Here is a 21,311-nt window from a genome sequence, read left to right as displayed (position 1 = left end):
GATGCTTCGTTTTTGCACTAAATACTGAAGATGACTCAGTGCGTAATTGCTTTGCGGTCAATGAGACGCTTTCGTGAAGGCACTCCTATCTGAAGGACAGGCTGAGTTCACCTAGCACCCTCACCAGAGACACCTTGGCTGGTCACCAAGCTAAGCCAGCAGACTGTCTCCACCACCCTCCAGTGAGTCCTCCCCCTGGCAGGGTGGCTGGACAATCCCCTAGGTCGTGGAGCCACTCTGTCCTCACCATGGGGGCTGCCCTCCCCTTCCTCACACGCTGGTCCCTGCTCAGTGGCCAATGCCCTGCCCTCCTTGCTGCCACTTTGGGAAAGGCATCGCCCTGAGGCACGTCTCACATTTTATTCCTGAGTGGATTCCCCAACGCCCTTTTTCTGACACGTGCCTGTTATTTCTTTTGTTGCTTATAATGACGATGTCGGGGGCGGGGAGGGGGGGAGTCCAGCCCAGCTGCCCTAGGAAGGAACAGGTCCTTCAGAATGGGGAGGGTCTGGTGGGGTGGAGCAAACGCTTACTGAGGGTTATCCATACTTGGTCAATTGTGAAGGGAACAGTATACCCACAGTTCCACCCAAAGACGCCACAAAATACATCTTTCACTGCATCTCCTTTACATTTAGGGCCTGTCATTTTTAAGGCACTGGGTTGTGAAGACACGAAGACATACAAGGTCAGTGAAACTAAAGGCGCTGCTTCCTGCTTGCTTCGAATGTGGAGAGGCAAACACAGGCTACTGGACCGGACAGGGACCGTCACCCATGGGGACAAGAGCAGGTCTCCAAAGCATGTTATTTTAGTTAGTGCATTCCAGATGTGTTAGCTACGACTGCAGACACCACCAGCTTGGACAACACATTTGTCTTTTGACACAACGCAAGTTTACACTGCCTGGATGACGCTAAATGCCCTTCAATAGTAGGCTTTCAGTTGCCGCTGAGAAAGTGCACTGTTTCCATTTCCAATGTGTATGAAGCCACCACCCTACTAATTCCTTAATTAACCCAGCAAGATTTAATCTCTTTATAAACAGCAGCCGATGTGAAGACCTCAGGGGAGCCTTTATCAAATGTCCCCCAAGGGAGGGTGATCTGGAAGTAGTGGGGTTGCGCTTCACAGGGTCAAGACTCTGTTCTAGGAAAACAAAAACACCCCCTTTTCTGGAAGGAAAGCTTTTGAGTTTTCGTAAGAGCAATTTTTCATCCCGAACTAAGATCAGGATTAATGCCTACTTTTCATTTGGTTTGTATCAGAGGAGCCCGTCTTCCTTCACAGCAGCTCCAGTGGAATTACTTTTTGGAATTAGAACTGAGCCTGAACAAAGTGATGATGTCAATCATTGCTTCTCTCAGGTGCTTTCCAAAGCGATGAGAATCCTTCAATTTAAAAACAAAAACGTATTAAAACATGGATATCCCCACATTTCAACCTTTTTCATTTGCAATCTGACCCAAAGTTTAATTTAAATCCCTTTCTGCCAGTTCTCGAAGAGCTGACCTAATGTCTTAAAGCCTAACTTAGACATTCTGGAGAAATGCTGAGAGTAAGGAGATGACACCTGACATGTTTGTGCAAGTGTGTTTTTGATCTATGCCTTCCCCAAATGCCAATGCATTTATCTCACAGAAAACACAATAACCAGCCCAAGCATGGTGGCTCACGCCTATAATCCCATCACTCTGGAAAGCAGGGCTGGGAGGATCGCTTGAGCCCAGGAGTTCAAAGACCAGCCTGGGCAACATAGTGAAACCCCATTTCTACAAAAAATACAAAAAAACTAGCCAGGCATGGTGGTACTCGCCTGTAGTCCCAGCTACTCAGGAGGCTGAGGCAGGAGGATCCCCTGAGCCCAGGAGGCTGATGCTGCAGTGAGCCGAGATCGCACCATTGCACTCTAGCCTGAGTGACAAAGTGAGACTCTGTCTAAAACAATCAGCGAAAGAAAACCACAACAAACAAATGAACCCCAACTTCCTGTGAACAGTGACGGTGGCATGGCTTGCCAGGCTACGTACAACGAGGAAAGCAGAACATAAACAAGGGCAATGTGCGACACGAGGGAGGGGGTCCCTTGTTCTATCCACAGAGGAAGCCGGGGTCCCAAGCTCTGCTGAGTACGCAGATTTCTTAGTGTGCACCCATTATTCTTAGTTCACCTTCCAAGCGTTAAGGAGTCTGAAAGTTACAGCAGCACTCCAACATTAAGCTTCAAAACCTCGGCTGCCAACAGAGGTAAACATGTTAAACCATGAGATACATTTCCTTTCTATTTTCCTGAGACAGAGTCTCGCTCTGTCACCCAGGCTGGAGTGCAGTGGCACGATCCTGGCTCACTGCAACCTCTGCCTCCCGGGTTCTAGTGATTCTCCTGCCTCAACCTCCCCAGTAGCTAGGATTACAGGCGTGTGCCACCATGCCAGCTAATTTCTGTATTTTTAGTAGAGACGGGGTTTTACCATGTTGGCCAGGCTGGTCTCAAACTACTCACCTGAAATGATTAGCCTGCCTTGGCCTCCAAAGTGCTGGGATTACAGGTGTGAGCCACCATGCCTGGCCAAGATAGGTTTCTTTAAAACTAGGTAACGAGAATTTTGAAATTCATTTATGGTGGGGCATAGTGGCTGAAGCCTGTTAATCCCAACACTTTGGGAGGCTGAGGTAAAAGGATCGTGTGAGCCCAGGAGTTTGAGACTAGCCTGGGAAACGTGGGGAGACCCTGCCTGTAAAAAAAAAATTTTTCATTAAAAAAATTTTTTAAAGTCCATTTACGTGAAACTGCCCAAACCAGGCAAACGTACACAGTTGAAGTGAAATTTTTTGTAAAATGAAAGATGTATTCCCTTAAAAAGAAAAAAGTAAAAATAGCCCATCTTCAGAAAAAGAAACTTCTTTTCATATGTACCGTCTCAGGGCAAGAGAACTTGGAGGAAATGTGGAAATTGATGAGGTTCTCTCCCACAAGGATGTATGACACACCATAGCCGTCGTCAGCAACCTGGAAGACAAGGGAGTTTGAATTTTTGCTGGGAAATGAGATGACGTGAAAAAGGGACTCTCTAATGTTTCTCTCTTTTTCTTTTATTTTTCCCTGCAACAGAGTTTCACTCTTGTTGCCCAGGCTGCAATGCAATGGCATGATCTCGGTTCACCGCAACCTCTGCCTCCTGGGTTCAGGCGATCCTCCTGCCTCAGCCTCCCGAGTACAGGCATGCATACCACACCTGGGATTACAGGCATGCATACCACACCTGGCTAATTTTTGTATTTTTAGTAGAGATGCGGTTTCTCCATGTTGGTCAGGCTGGTCTCAAACTCCCGACCTCAGGTGATCTGCCCACCTCAGCATCCCAAAGTGCTGGGATTATAGGCGTGAGCAACAGCGCCTGGCCAGAACTTTCTCATATTCTAAATGTAATAATGGCCGGGCTTGGTGGTTCCTCCTCGTAATCCCAGCACTTTGGGAGGCTGAGGCAGGCAGGTCACTAGAGCCCAGACATTTGAGACCAGACTGGGCAACATGGCGAAACGCTGTCTCTACAAAAAATAGAAAAAAATAAAAAATTGGCTGGGCATGGTGGCATGCACTTGTAGTCCCAGCTACTCAGGAGGCCAAGGTGGGAGGATCACCTGAGATGGGGAATGCTGAGGCTGCCACAAGCTGTGATCATCCTACTGACCTCCAGGCTGGGTGACAGAGCCAGACCTTGTCTCAAAAAAAAAAAAAAAAAAAAAAAAAAGAAAGTGCAAGACTGTTAAGGACATCCACAGCAGTGATCAGCAGCCACTCCTTTATGGCAGTAGAGCCGCAAGGTAACGGGGGCGCCCAGAATGGAGACAGGCCCAACCCTCCCCATCACCCATGCCATCGCCACACCCCACTGCACCTCGCCCAGCCCCACTGCACTCACCGGTCCAAAGCCCCCTCCGCTAGACACGTACTCCGGGTTCCTCTCCAAGTCAAACAGCTCCACTTGCTGCTGAGGGGTCTGGCTTGTTGATAATCTCCAAGGCTCAGATAAAACCTGTTGAGTCAAACAGGGAAATATTCCAACAACACTTTTCCTAATCCCCTCCTCTTCCGTCCCTCAGGAGTCGCCTTGGGAAGACAAGAAAAGCCTGGCTTGGTCTTTTGATGGTTCCAGACACCGTAAGTCTGTGTCTCTGAAGGCCTTGTTGGCTTGGGCAGCGCATCTGCAGAGAGGATGCAGGGTGGGCGTGGCCCCCAGACTGGTGCAGGAAGTGCGGGCGGGGATGTGTGTGTGTGTGTGTGTGTGTATGTGTACGCGCGCGTGCTTACCACAGCAAATAGTGTCTCAGACAGTGAAAGCAGCAGATACAGCGACTAAGATTCAGAACGGGCAGACATGTCAGACTGTACCAACTCCCGTGAGCCAACTGCCAAATTTTCAGAGAATTTTCAAGCTGGCTGTGAAATACAGCCACTATTAAAAATTAAATTTGCCAGTGGCTTAGGTCTGTAATCCCTGCACTTTGGCAGACCGAGGCGGGGTGGATTGCCTGAGCTCAGGAGTTTGAGACCAGCCTGGGCAACACGGCAAAACCTGTCTCTACTAAAACACACACACACACACACACACACACACACACACACACACACGACACACACACACACACACGACACACACACACACACACACACGCGCGCGCGCACGCACGCACGCACGCGCCAGGAGTGGCGGTGTGCGCCTGTAGCCCCAGCTACTTGGGAGGCTGAGGCAGGAGAATCGCTTGAATCTGGGAGGCAGAGGTTGTAGTGAGTGGAGATCCACCGCACTCCAGCCTGGCCGACAGAGTGACACTCCGTCTCCAGAAAAAAAAATAATAATAATAAATAAAAATTAAATTAAATTTGAGCTGGGTGCAGTGGCACACATCAGCTACTCAGAAGGCTAAGGAGGAAGAACTGTTGGCACCTAGGAGTTTGAAACCAGCCTGGGCAACACTGTGAGACCCTATCTCAAAAAATAATAGTAATTCATTTCCTAAACTTACACTAAAATAAATGATTTTTAAAAACAAAGGTCTAAGTACTCACAGCTCATCACTCCCTAGTTACTTCCGTGCATTTCACTCTGACCTAAGCTCTCAAGGTCTTCAGGTCTATTAAGTCAGGGGGCTACATCTGACAGCAAAGCGTGCCAAGTTATTGAAGAAACGCAGTACTAACACTGCTGCTCAGATTTCCTATTTTATGACTGCTACGCCCACAGACCTGTTTGTTTAAAAAATGCCCATTCTGCCATTAAAACAAATTAGTGTAAGATTGTACTAATTTACTAAGTTTTGGTCTTGCCAATAAAACTGACTGAAGAAGAGGAAGAGGCTTACTTCCTTGAGGAAAGGGGACTCCACAGCGAGATATTTAGACACCACGTAAAGGCAGAAGAGGTGACGATCGATCCCAGAGCCAGTCATGGCGAGGCGATACATCAGCTGATGCTTCTCAGATGCCAACTTGAACAATTTCAGCCTCTGTTCCACCTGAGTGAGAAGGCAGGAAGGACATATGATGCTTGTCTCAAGTTGACCGGTTATGGATCTAAGTTTCAAAATGAAGAGAGGCCAGGCCCAGTGGTTCATGTCTGTAATCCCAGCACTTTCGGAGGCTGAGGTGGGTGGATCACCTGACGTCCGGAGTTTAAGACCAGCCTTGCCAACATGGCAAAACCCTGTCTTACTAAAAACACAAGAATTAGCCGAGCGTGGTGGCGGGCGCCTGTAATCCCAGCTACTTGGGAGGCTGAGGCAGGAGGCACTGCAAACTCCACCTCCCGGGTTCAAGCAATTCTCCCGCCTCAGCCTCCTGAGTAGTTGGGACTACAGGTGCCCACCACGACACCTGGCTAATTTTTTTCTACATTTTTGGCAGAAACAGCATTTCACCATGTTGCCCAGGGTGGTTTCAAACTCCTGAGCTCAGGTAATCTGCCTGCCTAGGCCTCTCAAAGTGCTGGGATTACAGGCATCAGCCACCATGCCCACGCTGACAGCCTTTCCAGAATGAAGTTTGTCTCGGAAAAAAAGAACCCTGGTCTGTGTGTCTCCCGGGGGTCAGGAGGAAGCACCAGCACGCTGGGGTCAGGTGGACCCAGTGGCCCTGGTCTGACCTCGGCCACTTATGAGCTGAGTGGCCCAGCAGCTGCCGAATTCATCTAAGCCTCTGTTTCTTTGTCTATGGAAATGTTGACACTTCTCAGGACCACAGCTAAGAACTTAAAGGACAGTGTACAGAAGGCCCCCAGGCCCCAGCCTGGCACTTGGGGCTCAGCATGGCAACAGCTCTAATAATCAATGCAAGGTTTCCATGCAACAGTCACTGCTCGCCTACCCTGATGCCAACTACCCGTCCAGTTCTGAAGAAGCCATCTGCTACCCTTCCTCACTGCTGTGCCCTGGTCTAATTTAAAGGCTCTCAGGAAGTAGAAGATGATTTGGAGAAGTATTATTTGTAACATGCGTCCCTGTACCTGTCCCTACCTTTACCTTTTAATACTTTTTGTTCCCCTGAAAGGGGCAGAGGGAAGAAGCTGAAATGAGCATCCCTGAAGAAGAAGGTACGGGAATGACGCGATCAGAGAAGCTGGAGTGACAGCCTCCAGATGTCTTTTAGGGAAGCGTGACAAGCACGCTGTGCTCACAGCCTGATGGTGCATTACCGTCTGGGCTGGGTCCACCATGGCCCGCACGAAGTCACACGACTCAGTGGTGCAGGAGCGCACCGTCTCCGTCCTCCCCTCTCGGAAGAGCCGGGTCATGGAGGCTTCGTATGTGAGGCAAAACTTGCCCATGTCCTGGGGAGAGAGGAGTACTTTAGCACATGGCAGGGCAGGCTGATATGTCTAAAACGTAAGGAGGGATTGGGGAGGTCAACGAGGAGAGTGGACTTTATCTTCAAGTTTTTTTGAGATGGGTCTTACTGTTGCCCAGGCCAGAGGGCAGGAGCATGATCACAGCTCACTGCAGCCCTGACCTCCCCCAGCTGAGGTGACCCTCCCACCTTGGCCTCCTGAGCAGGTGGGACTAAATTGTTTTTATTTTTTGTAGAGATGGGGTTTTGCCATGTTGCCCAAGTTGGTCTTGAACTCCTAGGTCAAGCGATCCACCCGCCTTGGCCTCCCAAAGTTCTGGGATTACAGGCGTGAGCCACTGTGCCCAGCCCATTGTCAACTACGTTTTCAGTCTCCAGCCACTTTTACATGTGAGCAGTTACGTGGCAGCAGACAGAGGTGTCACTGGCTTCAGGAAGCGCCTGGTGGAGGTGGAGGTCAGTTTCTAGGTTAACCAGGTTTCTGTTTCAAGATGCAACTGATACCATGACACTCCCCCCGACCCGCCCCCGCCGCCCCAGTCCCGCACACCTCTGCTGCATTCCCTCCATGCTAAGGGTGCAGCCTGAAGCCATGTACAGGAGGAATGCTGTGCACAGCAGGGGATCTGCCTTTGAAATGATTTAAAGACACAATGTACTGCCTGGAGCAATTCCACCATGTCTGGAAGATGGTGAGAATATCTGGCAGAGAGACTGTGCTTGGGTGCAGGAGGAATGCCCTTTAGCAGGAAGGCAGGAAGTGGGCGGGGGCTGGAGCCAGAAGCACAGCCACTGCCCCTGTTAGCCGGGAAGCCTCTGGTCTTTTTGGAAAGCTCCTATTTTCTGGGTGAAACAGAAGAAAGGGGGCCTGCTGAGAGTTGGGCTGGGGAGGAGGTGCTGGCAGCGAGTAAGCGGTGTGATGAGGCATTAAGGGGTGTGGAAACGCAGTGCCTGGGCCCACTGGGGTCTGTGCTCATTCGTGGGGAAAGGAGACAAGCCAGCTGTTGAATGCTTTTCTCCAGCTGGGCCAGCTCGTCGCAAGCAGAATCACAGAAGCTGGAGAGCTGGGCCGAACCCGGGAGGTGCTGCAGGCTCCCCAGGCAATTTCAGGGGGACCAGGGAGCCAAGGTAAGGGATGATCCCAGTGGGCCATGGAACCACAGCCAGAGAGGAGGAAAGGGAGGGTGGGGATGGGGTCAAGGAACGTGGCCATCTGGGCCTGGAAAAGACGGCGCGGCAGGAAGGGCTGGTGGCCCCTGAGGCTGAGCTTTGGCAGAGATGCCAGGACAGTGCGGCAAGGGCTTCTGATGAGAACAGCAGATGTTGAAGAAGACAAAGACCAAGTCCAAGGGAGCACTCAGCCGTGGGAGTAACAGCACATGCACAATGCCCCAGGAGGGGGCCCGGGGCCACCGGGTCAGCTCAAAGAGGACCAGGTTCCAAGCAGGGATGGGAAAGTGATAAGCAGCAGTTTGTGGACCCAAATGATTCCTGACCAGACATATCCCTGTGCACCCTGGCACAGGCCCTGGGGGCCCCAGGGTGGCAGACCAGCCAACCTGCAGAGGCGAGCCAACCATGTGGTGAGCCAACACTGTCAAATGAACCCAGAAGAGGGTGCCACAGTCAAGGCTGGGCTTCCCAGGCTGCCATCCAGACCCAGAAGTAGCAGTGCCTGGGCCTGGCCACTGCCGAGCTGGCAGGGAGTTTGTGCTGGACCCTGGAACCCAGCGAGGCCTGGGACCAGGAGCCAGAAGGAGCACAGGGCCTGCTCAGCTGGGGAAGGCCTGGCGCCTACGCACAGGCCCTGCTCAAGTCAGGTTCCTCAGTGCAGCCAAGGTCTCTGGAGGAGAGGAGGACCCTGCAGAAGGAAGTGTCTTCCTGGTTACAGGACCAGGGCTCCGTGAAATGAGAGCATGTCAGCCAGCAGAAAAAGGAAACCGAGAGCGTCAACAAGAGCAGCGGCTCCGTAGAGGGAAGCATCTGGAGACCACGAGGGCACATCGGAAGCCAACACTGAGCAGCACATGCAGTGAGGATACAGCTGAGCCCCCAAGATGCCCCCAGCACAGCGGGCCGCCTCGGGGAGCTCTCTCCCCCACCCCACAGATGCCACCAACCCTGGTGGCATGACAAGATACTCGAGATTCCCTCGGGGTCAGGAGTCACAGGCCTGGGGCCTGCCATGAGGATGAGGGGCCTCCTGCTTCCCACACTGACAGTGAATGTGCCTTTCAGAGCGCTTCCTGCGTCTCCCTAACTCAGGGTGCTTCACGGGGGCTCATGATGGAGAAGTCAGGAGTGGGAAAGGGGGAGAGGCAGATATAAGGGAACACAGAAATGTGGCATTTTAGAGATTTAATAAACTTGAACTATATGATGCAGTGATTCATTTGAAGTCTATGTTCCAATATCAAACTTCATGTAAGTTATGAGAATAGTCACACCTTGTGCCCAGTTTAAAAGACAGTCATCTAAAAAACCTCTTGGCAAATGTTGAATATTGGTGTGCCAGCCCCACATGACCTCAGATGCCATCAAAGAGCCAAACCAGGTTATAACTGCGGCACTCTTGACCCACTGTAACCAACCACCATCAGGAGGGTGGCCCTTCGCTGCCACCAAAACATCTGCAGTTTCTAAGAAGCAGGATCCAAAGACAGTCTATAGATACACCGACATATACGGCACCCCACACTAGCACTGCCACTGCGGGGCTAACGCTTCAGCTTGGTAGCGCTGGGGATTTTTCACCTCTAGTTTCCCCCTCACCCAAAAAAAATTCCAAAGCCGAAAAAAAAAAAAAGGAAGCAAATAACTGCAGACTAGAATTAAAGCTGCGCAGTGTCAGCATTCAATCCATATTCAATATTCAATACTGCTTTATTGATGCTCCCGGCACAAGGACAGTGTTGTGAGACCCATCATGCCCTTGCCCTCAGTGAGCACACGTTCTAGCAGGAGAGACGGACGATGAACAAAAAAAATACATATCACATCAAGTCAGGTGCACTGAACACAAATAACACAGGGACAGGGAACAGAGCAATGGGGGTGGGGCTACTTTTTTTTTTCTTCTTTGAGACAGTCTTGCTCTGTAGCCCAGGCTGGAGTGCGGTGGAGTGATCTCAGCTCACTGCAACCTCTGCCTCCTGGGTTCAAGCAATTCTCATGCCTCAGCCTCTTGGGTAGCTGGGATTACAGGCACGTGCCATCACAGCCGACTAATTTTTGTATTTTTAGTAGAGACAGGGTTTCACCATGTTAGTCAGGCTGGTCTTGAACTCCTGAACTCAAATGATCTGCCTGCCTTGGCCTCCCTAAGTGCTGGGATCACAGGCATGAGCCACTGCGCCCAGCATAGGTAGGGGCTACTTTAAAAAGGAGGTGGTAACATCACTGCTCTAACCAACTACATCTCCTTGGGGAGATGTGAACTTGGTTGGGAAATATATCATTATTTTAATTTCCTGTAAGCTCCAACTGGAAGACGGCATTTAGAAGCACAGGCAATAAACCACAGTATTCACTGGCAGTGCCTGTGACTTTGAATAGAAAATCACAGGTGTTTTCATGTCAAATTATGGTTGGTGCAGTATCTAGTCCAACATTTTATATATACTCAACACTACTTCAATATTATGGCAGTTACCAGACCCACCACCCGATCTTATTATTTAATGCATCAATGAAGAATTATACGGCTGGGTACAGTGGTTGACGCCTGTAATCCCAGCACTTTGGGAGGTTGAGGCGGGCAGATCTTGAAGGCAGGGTGACAGAGCAAGGCTCCATCAAAAAAAAAAAAAAAAAAAAAAAAATTATATTTACCGTGCCACAAATATATGTTTAAAATATTTTGGCATATGCACTTTAACTGATGACTCCTATAACTTCATTTTATGCTTTTTAAACATTAGTCTGAGAGGGGTCCCCAGCCTCTCCCAGGCTGGCCAAGGGGTCAGGGCACAAAGAAGGTTCGGATGACTGGAGGAGACCCTCCGGGCCACAGCAGAGGTTCTGCACTGACGAAGAACCACAGGGATGCCCTGCAGCTCCCATCTGGGTAGAGATGGGTCTGAATGTTAATTTTTGAATGACTAAATCTGATGTATAATTTTAATAGATTACTTCAATGGATCCATCATTTTTATTTTATTTTTCATTTTTTTGAGACAGAGTCTCACTCTGTCACGCAGGCTGGAGTGCAATGGCGCGACCTCAGCTCACTGTAACCTCCACTTCCCAGGTTCAAGGGATTCTCCAGTCTCAGCCTCCCAAGCAGCTGGGATTACAGGCACCTGCCACCACGCCCAGCTAATTTTTTTTGCATTTTCTGGAAGAGACGGGGTTTCACCATGTTGGCTAGGCTGGTCTCGAACTCCTGACCTCAGGTGATCCACCCACCTTGGCCTCCCAAAGTGCTGGGATTATAGGCATCAGCCACCACGCCCGGCCAAGGATCCATCATTTTTAATAGCTGGAGTGCTATATGAACAACTGGCTTTGGAGAAGAGGACCTGGGTGTTTTTAACCAGAGGGCAAAGAATAGACATAAGCATTAGTTATTACAACAAACGATCCTTAACTTTAAAAACGTAGCTTGATTTCTTTGAGGGTGACTGTAATACATGTTTGTGCAAAAACTCAGAAAAATATAAGAAAATAAAGAGCAACCTTCACGATACCATCTCCTAACATTTTGCATCTATCCTTTCTAGACTTTGCATATAATGAGGCAAGAGTCGGGAAACACGTAAAATGCAGACCAGGCTGTGCACGCCAGGCACTCTCTGTGGTGACTACTCCACCCTCCCACTGGCGTGAAAAGTGCCACAGACAACATGTGAAAGCCGGACATGGCTGTGCCCAGAAAGCTTCACCGATGAACACTGAGACTTCACGTAATTTTCACACATGACAAAGTATTGGTCGCCTTTTGATTTCTTTTCAACTGTTAAATATATGAAACCAGCCGGGCGCGGTGGCTCAAACCTGTAATCCCAGCACTTTGGGAGGCCGAGGCGGGTGGATCACGAGGTCAAGAAATCGAGACCATCCTGGTCAACATGGTGAAACCCCGTCTCTACTAAAAATACAAAAAATTAGCTGGGCATGGTGGTGCGTGCCTGTAATCCCAGCTACTCAGGAGGCTGAGGCAGGAGAATTGCCTGAACCCAGGAGGCGGAGGTTGCGGTGAGCCGAGATCGCGCCATTGCACTCCAGCCTGGGTAACAAGAGCGAAACTCTGTCTCAAAAAAACAAACAAACAAACAAAAATATATGTATATATATGAGAAACCATTCTCAGTTTTAAAGCCATTTAAAAAAAAAAAGGGAAGGGCCAGGTTTGGCCTGTGAGTCAGAGTCTGCAGATCACTGTAAGAAACAGCTGACTTCCACTTTTATGACTATTTTTCTGTATGCTATGCCATAGATGGCCGGACACGGTGGCGCACCCCTGTAATCCCAGCCCTTTGGGAGACCCAGGCAGTGGATTGCTTGAGCCTTCGGAGTTCGAGACCAGCCCCATGATGAAACATGGTGAAACCCATGTCTACAAAAAATACAAAAATTAGCCAGGCCTGGTGGTGCATGCCTATAGTCCCAGCTACACAGGAGACTGAGGTGGGAGGATGCCTGCACCCAGGGAGGTGGAGGATGCAGTGAGCCGTGATGGTGCCACAGCACTCCAGCCTGGGCAAGAGTGAGACCCTATCTCAAAAAAAAAAAGATATATATATATATATATACACACACACACATATATATGCCATCGATATCACCTAATAGCTATATAATATTCTGCTGTATGAAAATACCATATTTTAATTTAGTATCATGAAAGGAAGATTCACTTTGCTGAAAGGAAAAGATCACGCTGACAGCTGAGTTGTGCAAGAGGCTGCCTTGCACAGAGTGCAAGCAGGGAGTGACAGATAAAAGGCGAAACCTCTCCACTCTGTTCACTGGACCTTGTGTAACGAATACGTAATTGACTATTCCCCTGCTGCTGCTTTTCTCTTGTAACATGTGAATTCCCTAAGGTGACCATCCCTCCCTCCTTCCCCTTCAGCCTGCTTTTCCCCTTTAAATACCGAAGCTGTCAAAATCACCTTTGGAGAAAGGCACAGGGCTGTCTCCGGACACGCATCCTTAACCTTGGCAAAATTAACTTCTCAATGGACTGAGACCTGTCTCAGACACTTTCTGGTTTCCAGCATTTCTTCCTTTTTTTTTTTTTTGAGACAGAGTTTCATTCTTGTTGCTCAGGCTGGAGTGTAGTGGCATGGTCTCAGCAGCTCACTGCAACCTCTGACTCCTGAGTTCAAGCGATTCTCCCGCCTCCCAAGTAGCTGGGATTACAGGTGCGTGCAACCATGCCCGGCTAATTTTAGCAGAGATGGGGTTTCACTATGTTGTCCAGGCTGGTCATGAACTCCTGACCTCAAGTGATCCATCTGCCTCAGCCTCCCAAAGTGCTCGGATTACAGGCATGAGCCACAGCACCCGGCCAAATTTCTTTGAATTTCTACAGTGAGCTTGCTCACGCATGTGTTTTGTGTACCTGCCCTTTTTCATGGATCATCTGCAGGGTCAAAGTTATTCTTCCCTGACGCACGTTTCCAGCTTTGTGGTCTGTGCTGCTCACAGGCCTGCTGTGGGGCCCCCAAATTTATTAAAACTATTCCCAGCTGCTGCTATGAACATCCCTGCCTCAGTCCACCCTTACCAACACGAAAAGAAGCCTTTACTAATCCCATATGCAAAAATTGAGTCTTGTTTAAGTTGCACTTGTTAGATTCTTGCTAAGATTAAGCTTATTACCTACACTTGTTGACTGTATTTTTTTTCTCTTGTGAGCCAGTTTCTGCTTTGACTCCTTACTTCTCTTGGACCGTTTATTTTTTTCCAAAGGTAACCACTTAGCCAGAATTCCCAACTCCATTTACTCATCAGCTCCCCCACCTCCAAGTGATGTCAAATGCTCCCTTCATTACATTATTTCCTGTATGAGGACTGCAGCATTTTATTTTTATTTAAAAAAATTGTTTTGAAGATAGAATCTTGCTGTCATCCACGCTGTAGTGCAGTGGTGTGACCACGGCTCACTGCAGCCTACACCTCCTGGGCTCAAGTGATCCTCTCAGTTTAGCCTCCCGAGTACCTTAGACTACAGGCGTGTGTCACCATGCTGGGCTAATTTTTTTTCTTTGTATTTTTCGTACAGAGTCTTGCCATATTGTCCAGTCTGGTCTCAAACTCCTGGGCTCAAGTGACCCACCTGCCTCAGCCTCCTAAAGTTCTGGGATTATAGAAGTGAGACCACTTTAAATTAATCTCTACAATCTTCTAACTCCTACACTTTGAGTTTTAGGCTTTGAAAAGTACCTGTCCACCTCCTCCTGTCCCGCCTCCACCTGATTGCTTTACTTTTCAAGAATGTTACGGGTGACTCTCAAATGTTAACCTTTTAAGACAAGCTTCAAGATCAATGGGGCAAGCTCCTCTCCTGACGCCCCTGCCTGACCTTTCACTCTGTTCATATTAAATGTGTGAACTGGGCTGGCGCAGTGGCTCACGCCTGTAATCTCAGCACTTTGGGAGGCTGAGGCCAGTAGATCACAGTAGGTCAGGAGCTCAAGACCAGCTTGGCCAACATGGTGAAACCCTGTCTCTACTAAAAATACAAAAAATTAGCCGGGCGTGGTGGCAGGAACCTGTAGTTCCAGCTACTCAGGAAGCTAAGGCAGGAGAATCACTTGAACCTGGGAGGTGGAGGTTGCAGTGAGCTGAGATCATGCCACTGCACTCGTCTTAAAAAAAAAAAAAAAAAAAAAAAAAAAAAAAAAAAAGTGTGAACTGGAAACATCCCCGCCTCTATGGTGCTGAAATTTTTTTAAATCCAAAATCACGGCTTTTTCTCCCTCTTCCTGGGGGGGAGTTGGGGGTGGGTGGTCCTCAGCCTTCTTCCCAGAGTCCGGTCTGCTTTATACACATATGCCTGGGGGGTGGGGTCCCCAGATTCTAGTTTCTATTACATTCTCTTATTATATTTCCCACTTGGCCAATGTCCTTATGCAAGAAAGCTGCTGGTCTGTGTGGCCTGCTCACTGAGCTCTGAATCCTAAAAGCCTTTCTGCTGTTCCATCTCCTGAGCAGACATAAATGTTCCTCCTGCCCGATTACCCTGTCAGCTGCTGGAGGCATCCTGATCTTTCTTGTTTTAATGGAGCCGCCTCCCACACTTTTACCTTGAAGCAATAGCTAGCTATTAATACACGATGCCATTTATCCTGCTAAGGAAACAGCCCTATTACTAAGGCCCTTGACCAAGAGTTGTTATCAGGAATGGATGTTAAATGTGAAACGTCTCCTTAGGATCTGTAAAACTCATGATCTAGGCTCTTCTCTGACCCAGCAGGATGGTTTAGGGTATGACTGGGTTTACTGACACAAAGCCAGTCTCTCACCACTGGTGTGGCCACTGTTGATGACTATTCTTTTCCTACAGTGCTAGATTCTACTTGCTAAGATTTTTTACTTTTTAATTTTTTTTTTTTTTTTTTGAGATGGCATCTTGCTCTGTGGCCCAGGCTGGAGTGCAGTGGCATGATCTTGGCTCACTGAAACCTCCACCTCCCAGGTTCGAGCGATTCTCCTGCCTCAGCCTCCTGAATAGCTGGGATTACAGGCACGTGCCACCACACCTGGCTAATTTTTGTATTTTTAGTAGATACGGGGTTTTACCATGTTGGTCAGGCTGGTCTCGATCTCTTGGCCTCATGATCTGCCCACCTCGGCCTCCCAAAGTGCTGGGATTGCAGGCATGAGCCACGGCGCCTGGCCCCATTTGCTAAGGTTTCACTGGGGGGTCTCTGCATTTCCATTCATGAGGGGAGCTGGTCTGTGCTTCCTTTCTCTGTGTCTAGCTGCAGCACAGTGGTGAAAGCCACAGGTTCTGGAACAAGCCTTCCTGGAGCCAATCTCAGTCCCACCACGTGTGAGCTGCAGACCTCAGGCAAGATGCTTCACCTCGAGTGTGTAAGGCGGAGAGGGAGATGCCCTCCTCGGGACTGCCCTCATATTTCACTCGCTCCTGCAAAGTACTTGGCACAGTGGATGGTGCCCCTTCCAGCTCATTCCCACACTCGGGCCACGTGGGTTCCAGGGAGTGAATGGGGTGGCTTCCTTTCTTTGTGGCGTCTCTGAGCTGCAAGCTCTTTGGAGCCACGAGGGTGGCTCCTTGACAACCTCTCACTTTGCTCCATGGACCAGAGACCTTTTTAGGCGTTCTACCTTGAGTGGGCATGACTGATTTGTATGGCCTGCAGAGCAGTCATTTCATCAAGTTTTGAATGTACTAAAAGGCCGGGCGCGGTGGCTCACACCTGTAATCCCAGCACTTTGGGAGGCCGAGGTGGGCGGATCATGAGGCCAAGAGATCGAGACCATCCCAGCCAACGTGGTGAAACCCTGTCTCTACTAAAAAATACAAAAATTAGCTGGGCATGGTGGCGCGCGCCTGTAGTCCCAGCTATGCAGGAGGCTGAGGCAGGAACATTGCTTGAACCCAGGAGGTGGACATTGCAGTAAGCCATGATTGTGCCACTGCACTGCAGCCTGGCACCTGGCGACAGAGCGAGACTCTGTCTCAAAAAAAAAAGAAAAAGAAAACAAAAAGGAAATGTACTAAAATGGAACACAGCACTCCCTTACTAAACTCCTCTCTGTCAGCTGCACGTACTTGCAGGGAATTCTTTTAAAAAAGAAAAAATGTAAAAAGCTAAACTAACACCTTTTCTGTATCTGTGGTGTGCACTGCCTGCGCATGCTCATACTGCACATTTATGGGCAAAGTCTGCTCGTCAGTTCTCAAAATCCAGCTCATTGACTCTGAGATGAGATGCCCCTGTTCCGTGTCACCTTTCAGTCACATGATCTTTAGTCACATCATCTGTCACAGACAGGAGCCTGTCACCACATTCTTGGTGCTCTGCCCAGCTGCTTTTGGTTCACGCATAGCAAGCACGTTACTTGACAAAGCAAAGCTTCATGACCGTTACAGTCCTTACAGAACTGTACGAACATGCATTTTAAATACGATTTCAGCCCATTCATTCCATTAACACTGCCTCTTCCTTCTCTGTAACTGTTTGTTTTCTTAAGTTTGGGTGGAGTGGGCATAGACTCTGGAGCCACTGGTCGGCTTTATCCCTGCCTAGTGCCATCCTGGCAAACACCTGGCCTCTCTGCACCTCAGTTTCCTCACCCATAAAATGAGATAACAAGAGTTTCTGGGCATAATGGGGACTTGTAAATTTCTTTAAATGGGATAATGAGAGTGCCTTCCAGGTGGAGAGACAGTGAAGCATGATGTACGTGAACCACTGAGCAAAGCTCAACAATGGCACAGCCGTTACCATGGTTGGGGGGAGCAGTGCCACACGCTGCATATGTGTACAGCACTCAAGTCTTGAATAAGGCCGGGCGCGGTGGCTCACACCTGTAATCCTAGCACTTCGGGATGCCGGGGCAGGCGGATCACCTGAGGTCAGGAGTTCAAGACCAGACTGCTCAACATGGGGAAACCCCATCTCTACTAAAAGTACAAAAAATTAGCCGGTCGAGGTGGCAGGCACCTGTAATCACAGCTAATCGGGAGGCCAAGGCAGGAGAATCATTTGAACCCGGGAGGTGGAGATTGTAATGAGCTAAGATCACACCATTGTACTCCAGACTGTGGGTCAAGATGGCCAGGGGGAGACCTATGTTAATTCTAGCTAAATAATTAGCTTACTTGGCTCAGAGTACACTGAAGTTTATACACTGAACTAAACTATATTATCGGTGCCGTTAATTAGAAATCAAGCGGCAACAGGAGGCCTAAGGTAAAGACCATCCGAGAATGCAGGAACACTGCGGAGCACGCGATACTGCTCTGGTCCTGCAAATGCATTCTCAGCATGGAGACTGCATGAGGGCCTTGTAAAGAGGGCTTATGCAAAGATCTCTGCTTTTCTCCTCCTTGCCAGCCCCCATCTGCAAAGCCCCTCCCTCTTGTGAGCAGAAGGGAGGTGACCTCTGCTCACAAGATCCAGGAGGGTCTTTGCAGATGGGAGCTGGCAAAGAGGAGAAAAGCCTTGCTGGGCAGAGATCACGGAATGCCTCAGGCTCTGCCTAGGTTCTCGGAATATGGAGTGATTTCAGTTGTTCTATGTCCTCAGTGCTGCGGAGATAAAAACCCCTCGATGCACTGGGTGTGGTCAGGACCCCAAGGCTCCTCATGATACAGCCGCACCCTAATAACAATTGGTGGTAAACTCAGAGTTCCAGTTTAGCACGTCTTAGAAGGATCTCAAGTGCACTCCACCCAGCTATCTTACCCACTCCTTCACCCTCCCCTTCCACGCCCATAAGATCAATGAGATTGCGCACATAATAAAATTGTTTGGAGCCCAGAGCTCCGGGCCAAGCGGTTCCCACGCTTGACAGTCCCCTGGACCCGTGCTGTAAATTCTACTCTCGTGTCTCTGTCTTTATTTCCTTTTCTCCATCCCTCGTCACCGCTGGGACTAAGGGCACCCACATATGGGGTTGGATTGGGACTCAACACAGCCTGGGCAACAGGGGTGAAACTCAGTCTCAAAAAAAAAAAAGTTCAGACTATTTCAAGCTAATGCCACAGTGACTTCTGCTGCCCCTGGGAACCAAGGGCCCCCTGCTCTGGGATGGAATGCTCCCTCCAAGGGACAAGAAGACCCATTTACATCCCCATTTCCGCCCCTGCTAGGTGTGCAGGCTGTTCCTCCAACAGGGGCCGTCAGGTGCAAGCCAAAAATGGCCAGTGCTCAGAAGGAGAAGGAAATACCACGTCTTTCTGCCTGTATACAGGGGATCCGGCCCAGGGCATCTCCAAGTAGCTGGAATTTCCCCTTTTACAAAAGGGGATGCCAAAGGCCAGAGACGCTAAGTAATCTGCCCACAGACATCACTTAATGTATAATATTCCACTGTATGAAAATACCATGATTTAATTTAGTATCATGAAAGGAAGATTTATTCTGCCAAAAGAAAAGGATTAAGCTGAGTCACGCAAGAAGCCTGCTTTTCATTTTGTTCCCAAGCAGAGAGTGAGGATGAAAGGTGAAAAGTTCCACTCTGTGCTCACCTGACCTGCGTAAAGTGCAGATTTACCGAGTGCCAGAGGAATACATAACTGACTGTTCCCCTACCTGCCAGGAGTATTTCCACTTTCACAAATACTGGCAAATGCTAGGATTCCAGGCTTATTTTGAGGCTCAACTCTCCCTGTGTAGAGTGATGAGGTCTCACTTTGTCCCCATCCCCCAGACTCTCCCTCTCCCGCGCGGGTCAGATGGGGGTCTACACCCGCTGGAGGGGGCTTTGGGAACTTCGCGCCTGTCCATGGTGGAACACCCCACACCACCCGGCCCCGGAGATCCGGAAGCGGCTGTGATTCGGTTTCGGGCCTTCCCTCCCCACTAGGTGAACGGTCTTGGGCAGCTGTAGGAACCTCCCAAAAGCTCACGAGAAAACCCGAGGCGGTCGGTTCTCACCTTGTAGTGCGCCAGCTGGAGGGCCAGCTGCACAAAGGCGTCCGGGCTGGTGCGACATTTCTTGATGATTCCTTTACCAAAGGCTTCGAATGGGAAGGAATGGAAATCCACATCGTTCGCCAGAAGATTTGCGGTGTTCAGGGAGGTCTCTATAACCTCTTGACACTTGAGAGAAAGAAGAAAAAGAAAGTACTGGCACACGCCCGGAAGGAAATGGAGGCTGTTTTTTCGTGCAGCTACAAACTCGGTACTGGGAGGCACACCGGCGTTTTCTCGGCCCAGAGGCCCCAGTAAGTTAGGAGCACGGCTCCCTGGCCTCCGAGGAGCAGCGGGAGCGTTATGGTAGGTAGACGGTCTGACTGGAGCAGGGCAGGAGAGGGCTTCCTCCGACACACATTGGGATGTCGGGGACCATCAGTGACGGCCAGGTGGTTCTTAACTGTCTCTCTAAAATAACAACTTGTCACAGCTGGGTGCCAGGGAATGGCAGCTCCCAACAGACAGAAACACCTGGAGCTGGCCGGCCGTGGGTGGCCGACGCCTGTAATCCCAGCACTTTGGGAGGCCCAAGCAGGTGGATCACAAGGTCAAGAGCTGGAAAACCAGCCTGGCCAATATGGTAATACCCCGTCTCTACCAAAAATACAAAAAAAAAAAAAAAAAAAAAATTAGCCGGGCGTGGTGGCGGGCGCCTGTAATCCCAGCTACTCGGGAGGCTGAGGCAGGAGAATCACTTGAACCTGGGAGGCGGGGGTTGCAGTGAGCCGAGATCGCGCCACTGCACTCCAGCCTGGGTGACTGGAGAAAGACTCCAACTCAAAAAAAAGAAAAAAAGAAAAAGAAACACCTGGAGCTGGTGACCAGCAGCTTCCTGATTAAAAAAATCTCAGGCACTGGACGACTGGGCTCAAGCATGCGCATTGAGAGGCAAAATGGCGGCGTCTAACTGGCGTAGGACCTTCCTCTAGGAATACTAAAAGACCACCTCAAGTGAGCATGCGCACAACTCCTGCAACCACATCGCGCATGCTCCGGTCGCCAGCGCCGGCAGCCACTGGGCATGCGGACAGCCCACCCCAAGGGAGGAACGCAAGACCCTGGAAGCATGTCAGCGTATAAAACCTCAAGTCAAGGCCGGGCGCGGTGGCTCAAGCCTGTAATCCCAGCACTTTGGGAGGCCGAGGCGGGTGGATCACGAGGTCAAGAGATCGAGACCATCCTGGTCAACATGGTGAAACCCCGTCTCTACTAAAAATACAAAAAATTAGCTGGGCATGGTGGCGCGTGCCTGTAATCCCAGCTACTCAGGAGGCTGAGGCAGGAGAATTGCCTGAACCCAGGAGGCGGAGGTTGCGGTGAGCCGAGATCGCGCCATTGCACTCCAGCCTGGGTAACATGAGTGAAACTCCGTCTCAAAAAAAAAAAAAAAAACCTCAAGTCAAAACGTCAGGCCGCGCTCCTGATCGCTCAACTTGGCCACCCGGCCCTCTTCCAAATGTACTTTCTTTCTCTCATTCCTGCTCTCAAGTTTTTAAATAAACTTTCTCTCCAGATCTGAAACTTGCTTTGGTCTCTCCTGCCTTCTGCCCCTCAGTCAAATTCGTTCTGAGAAGGCCAGAACTGAGGTTGCTGAGGACCAGCATGGATACGTTCCACCGCTAACAGGAACATTGGTAGGGATGGGGGCACCCTGGCTTCCAGTGAGGCCCTAAAGGGTGTTTCAAATAGTCACACATCATCTCATTACGCCCACTGTCGTCATACAGTGGCAATCGAGAAACACATTTTTGACTTTTTATTTTTTATTTATTTCAGACAAGGTCTCACTCTGTTGCCCAGGCTGGAATGCAGTGGCGCCATCTCTGCTCACTGCAACCTCCGCCTCC

The 21,311-nt window shown here is 49.7% G+C and overlaps 1 protein-coding gene across 6 annotated transcripts in view; it reads right to left on the bottom strand.

The window, feature by feature from the left end:
- Positions 1 to 413: 413 nt before the first annotated feature.
- CPT1A (carnitine palmitoyltransferase 1A) overlaps positions 414 to 21,311 on the bottom strand; it is an 80,801-nt gene continuing 59,903 nt past the window's right edge. For 4 of the 6 annotated variants that reach the window (XM_032282547.1, XM_032282548.1, XM_032282549.1 and 1 more), the window contains 6 exons: positions 19,426 to 19,590; positions 6,693 to 6,827; positions 5,365 to 5,517; positions 3,924 to 4,037; positions 2,918 to 3,010; positions 414 to 1,391 (listed from right to left, as the gene is read on the bottom strand). In XM_032282547.1, coding sequence (XP_032138438.1) covers positions 1,305 to 1,391; positions 2,918 to 3,010; positions 3,924 to 4,037; positions 5,365 to 5,517; positions 6,693 to 6,827; positions 19,426 to 19,590 — 747 coding nt within the window. In that variant the 3' untranslated portion in view covers positions 414 to 1,304. Of the gene's footprint in view, positions 1,392 to 2,917; positions 3,011 to 3,923; positions 4,112 to 5,364; positions 5,518 to 6,692; positions 6,828 to 19,425; positions 19,591 to 21,311 lie in introns of those variants that run through there. The other 2 variants (XM_032282551.1, XM_032282552.1) reach the window with 2 other exon arrangements.

This window comes from Sapajus apella, unplaced genomic scaffold (assembly GCF_009761245.1).
Source record: "Sapajus apella isolate SASKATOON/1434 unplaced genomic scaffold, GSC_monkey_1.0 scaffold14, whole genome shotgun sequence".
Lineage (NCBI taxonomy): Eukaryota > Metazoa > Chordata > Mammalia > Primates > Cebidae > Sapajus > Sapajus apella.
The sequence above is the reverse complement of the archived record's forward strand: the minus strand, read 5'-3'. Positions and strand labels throughout refer to the sequence as shown.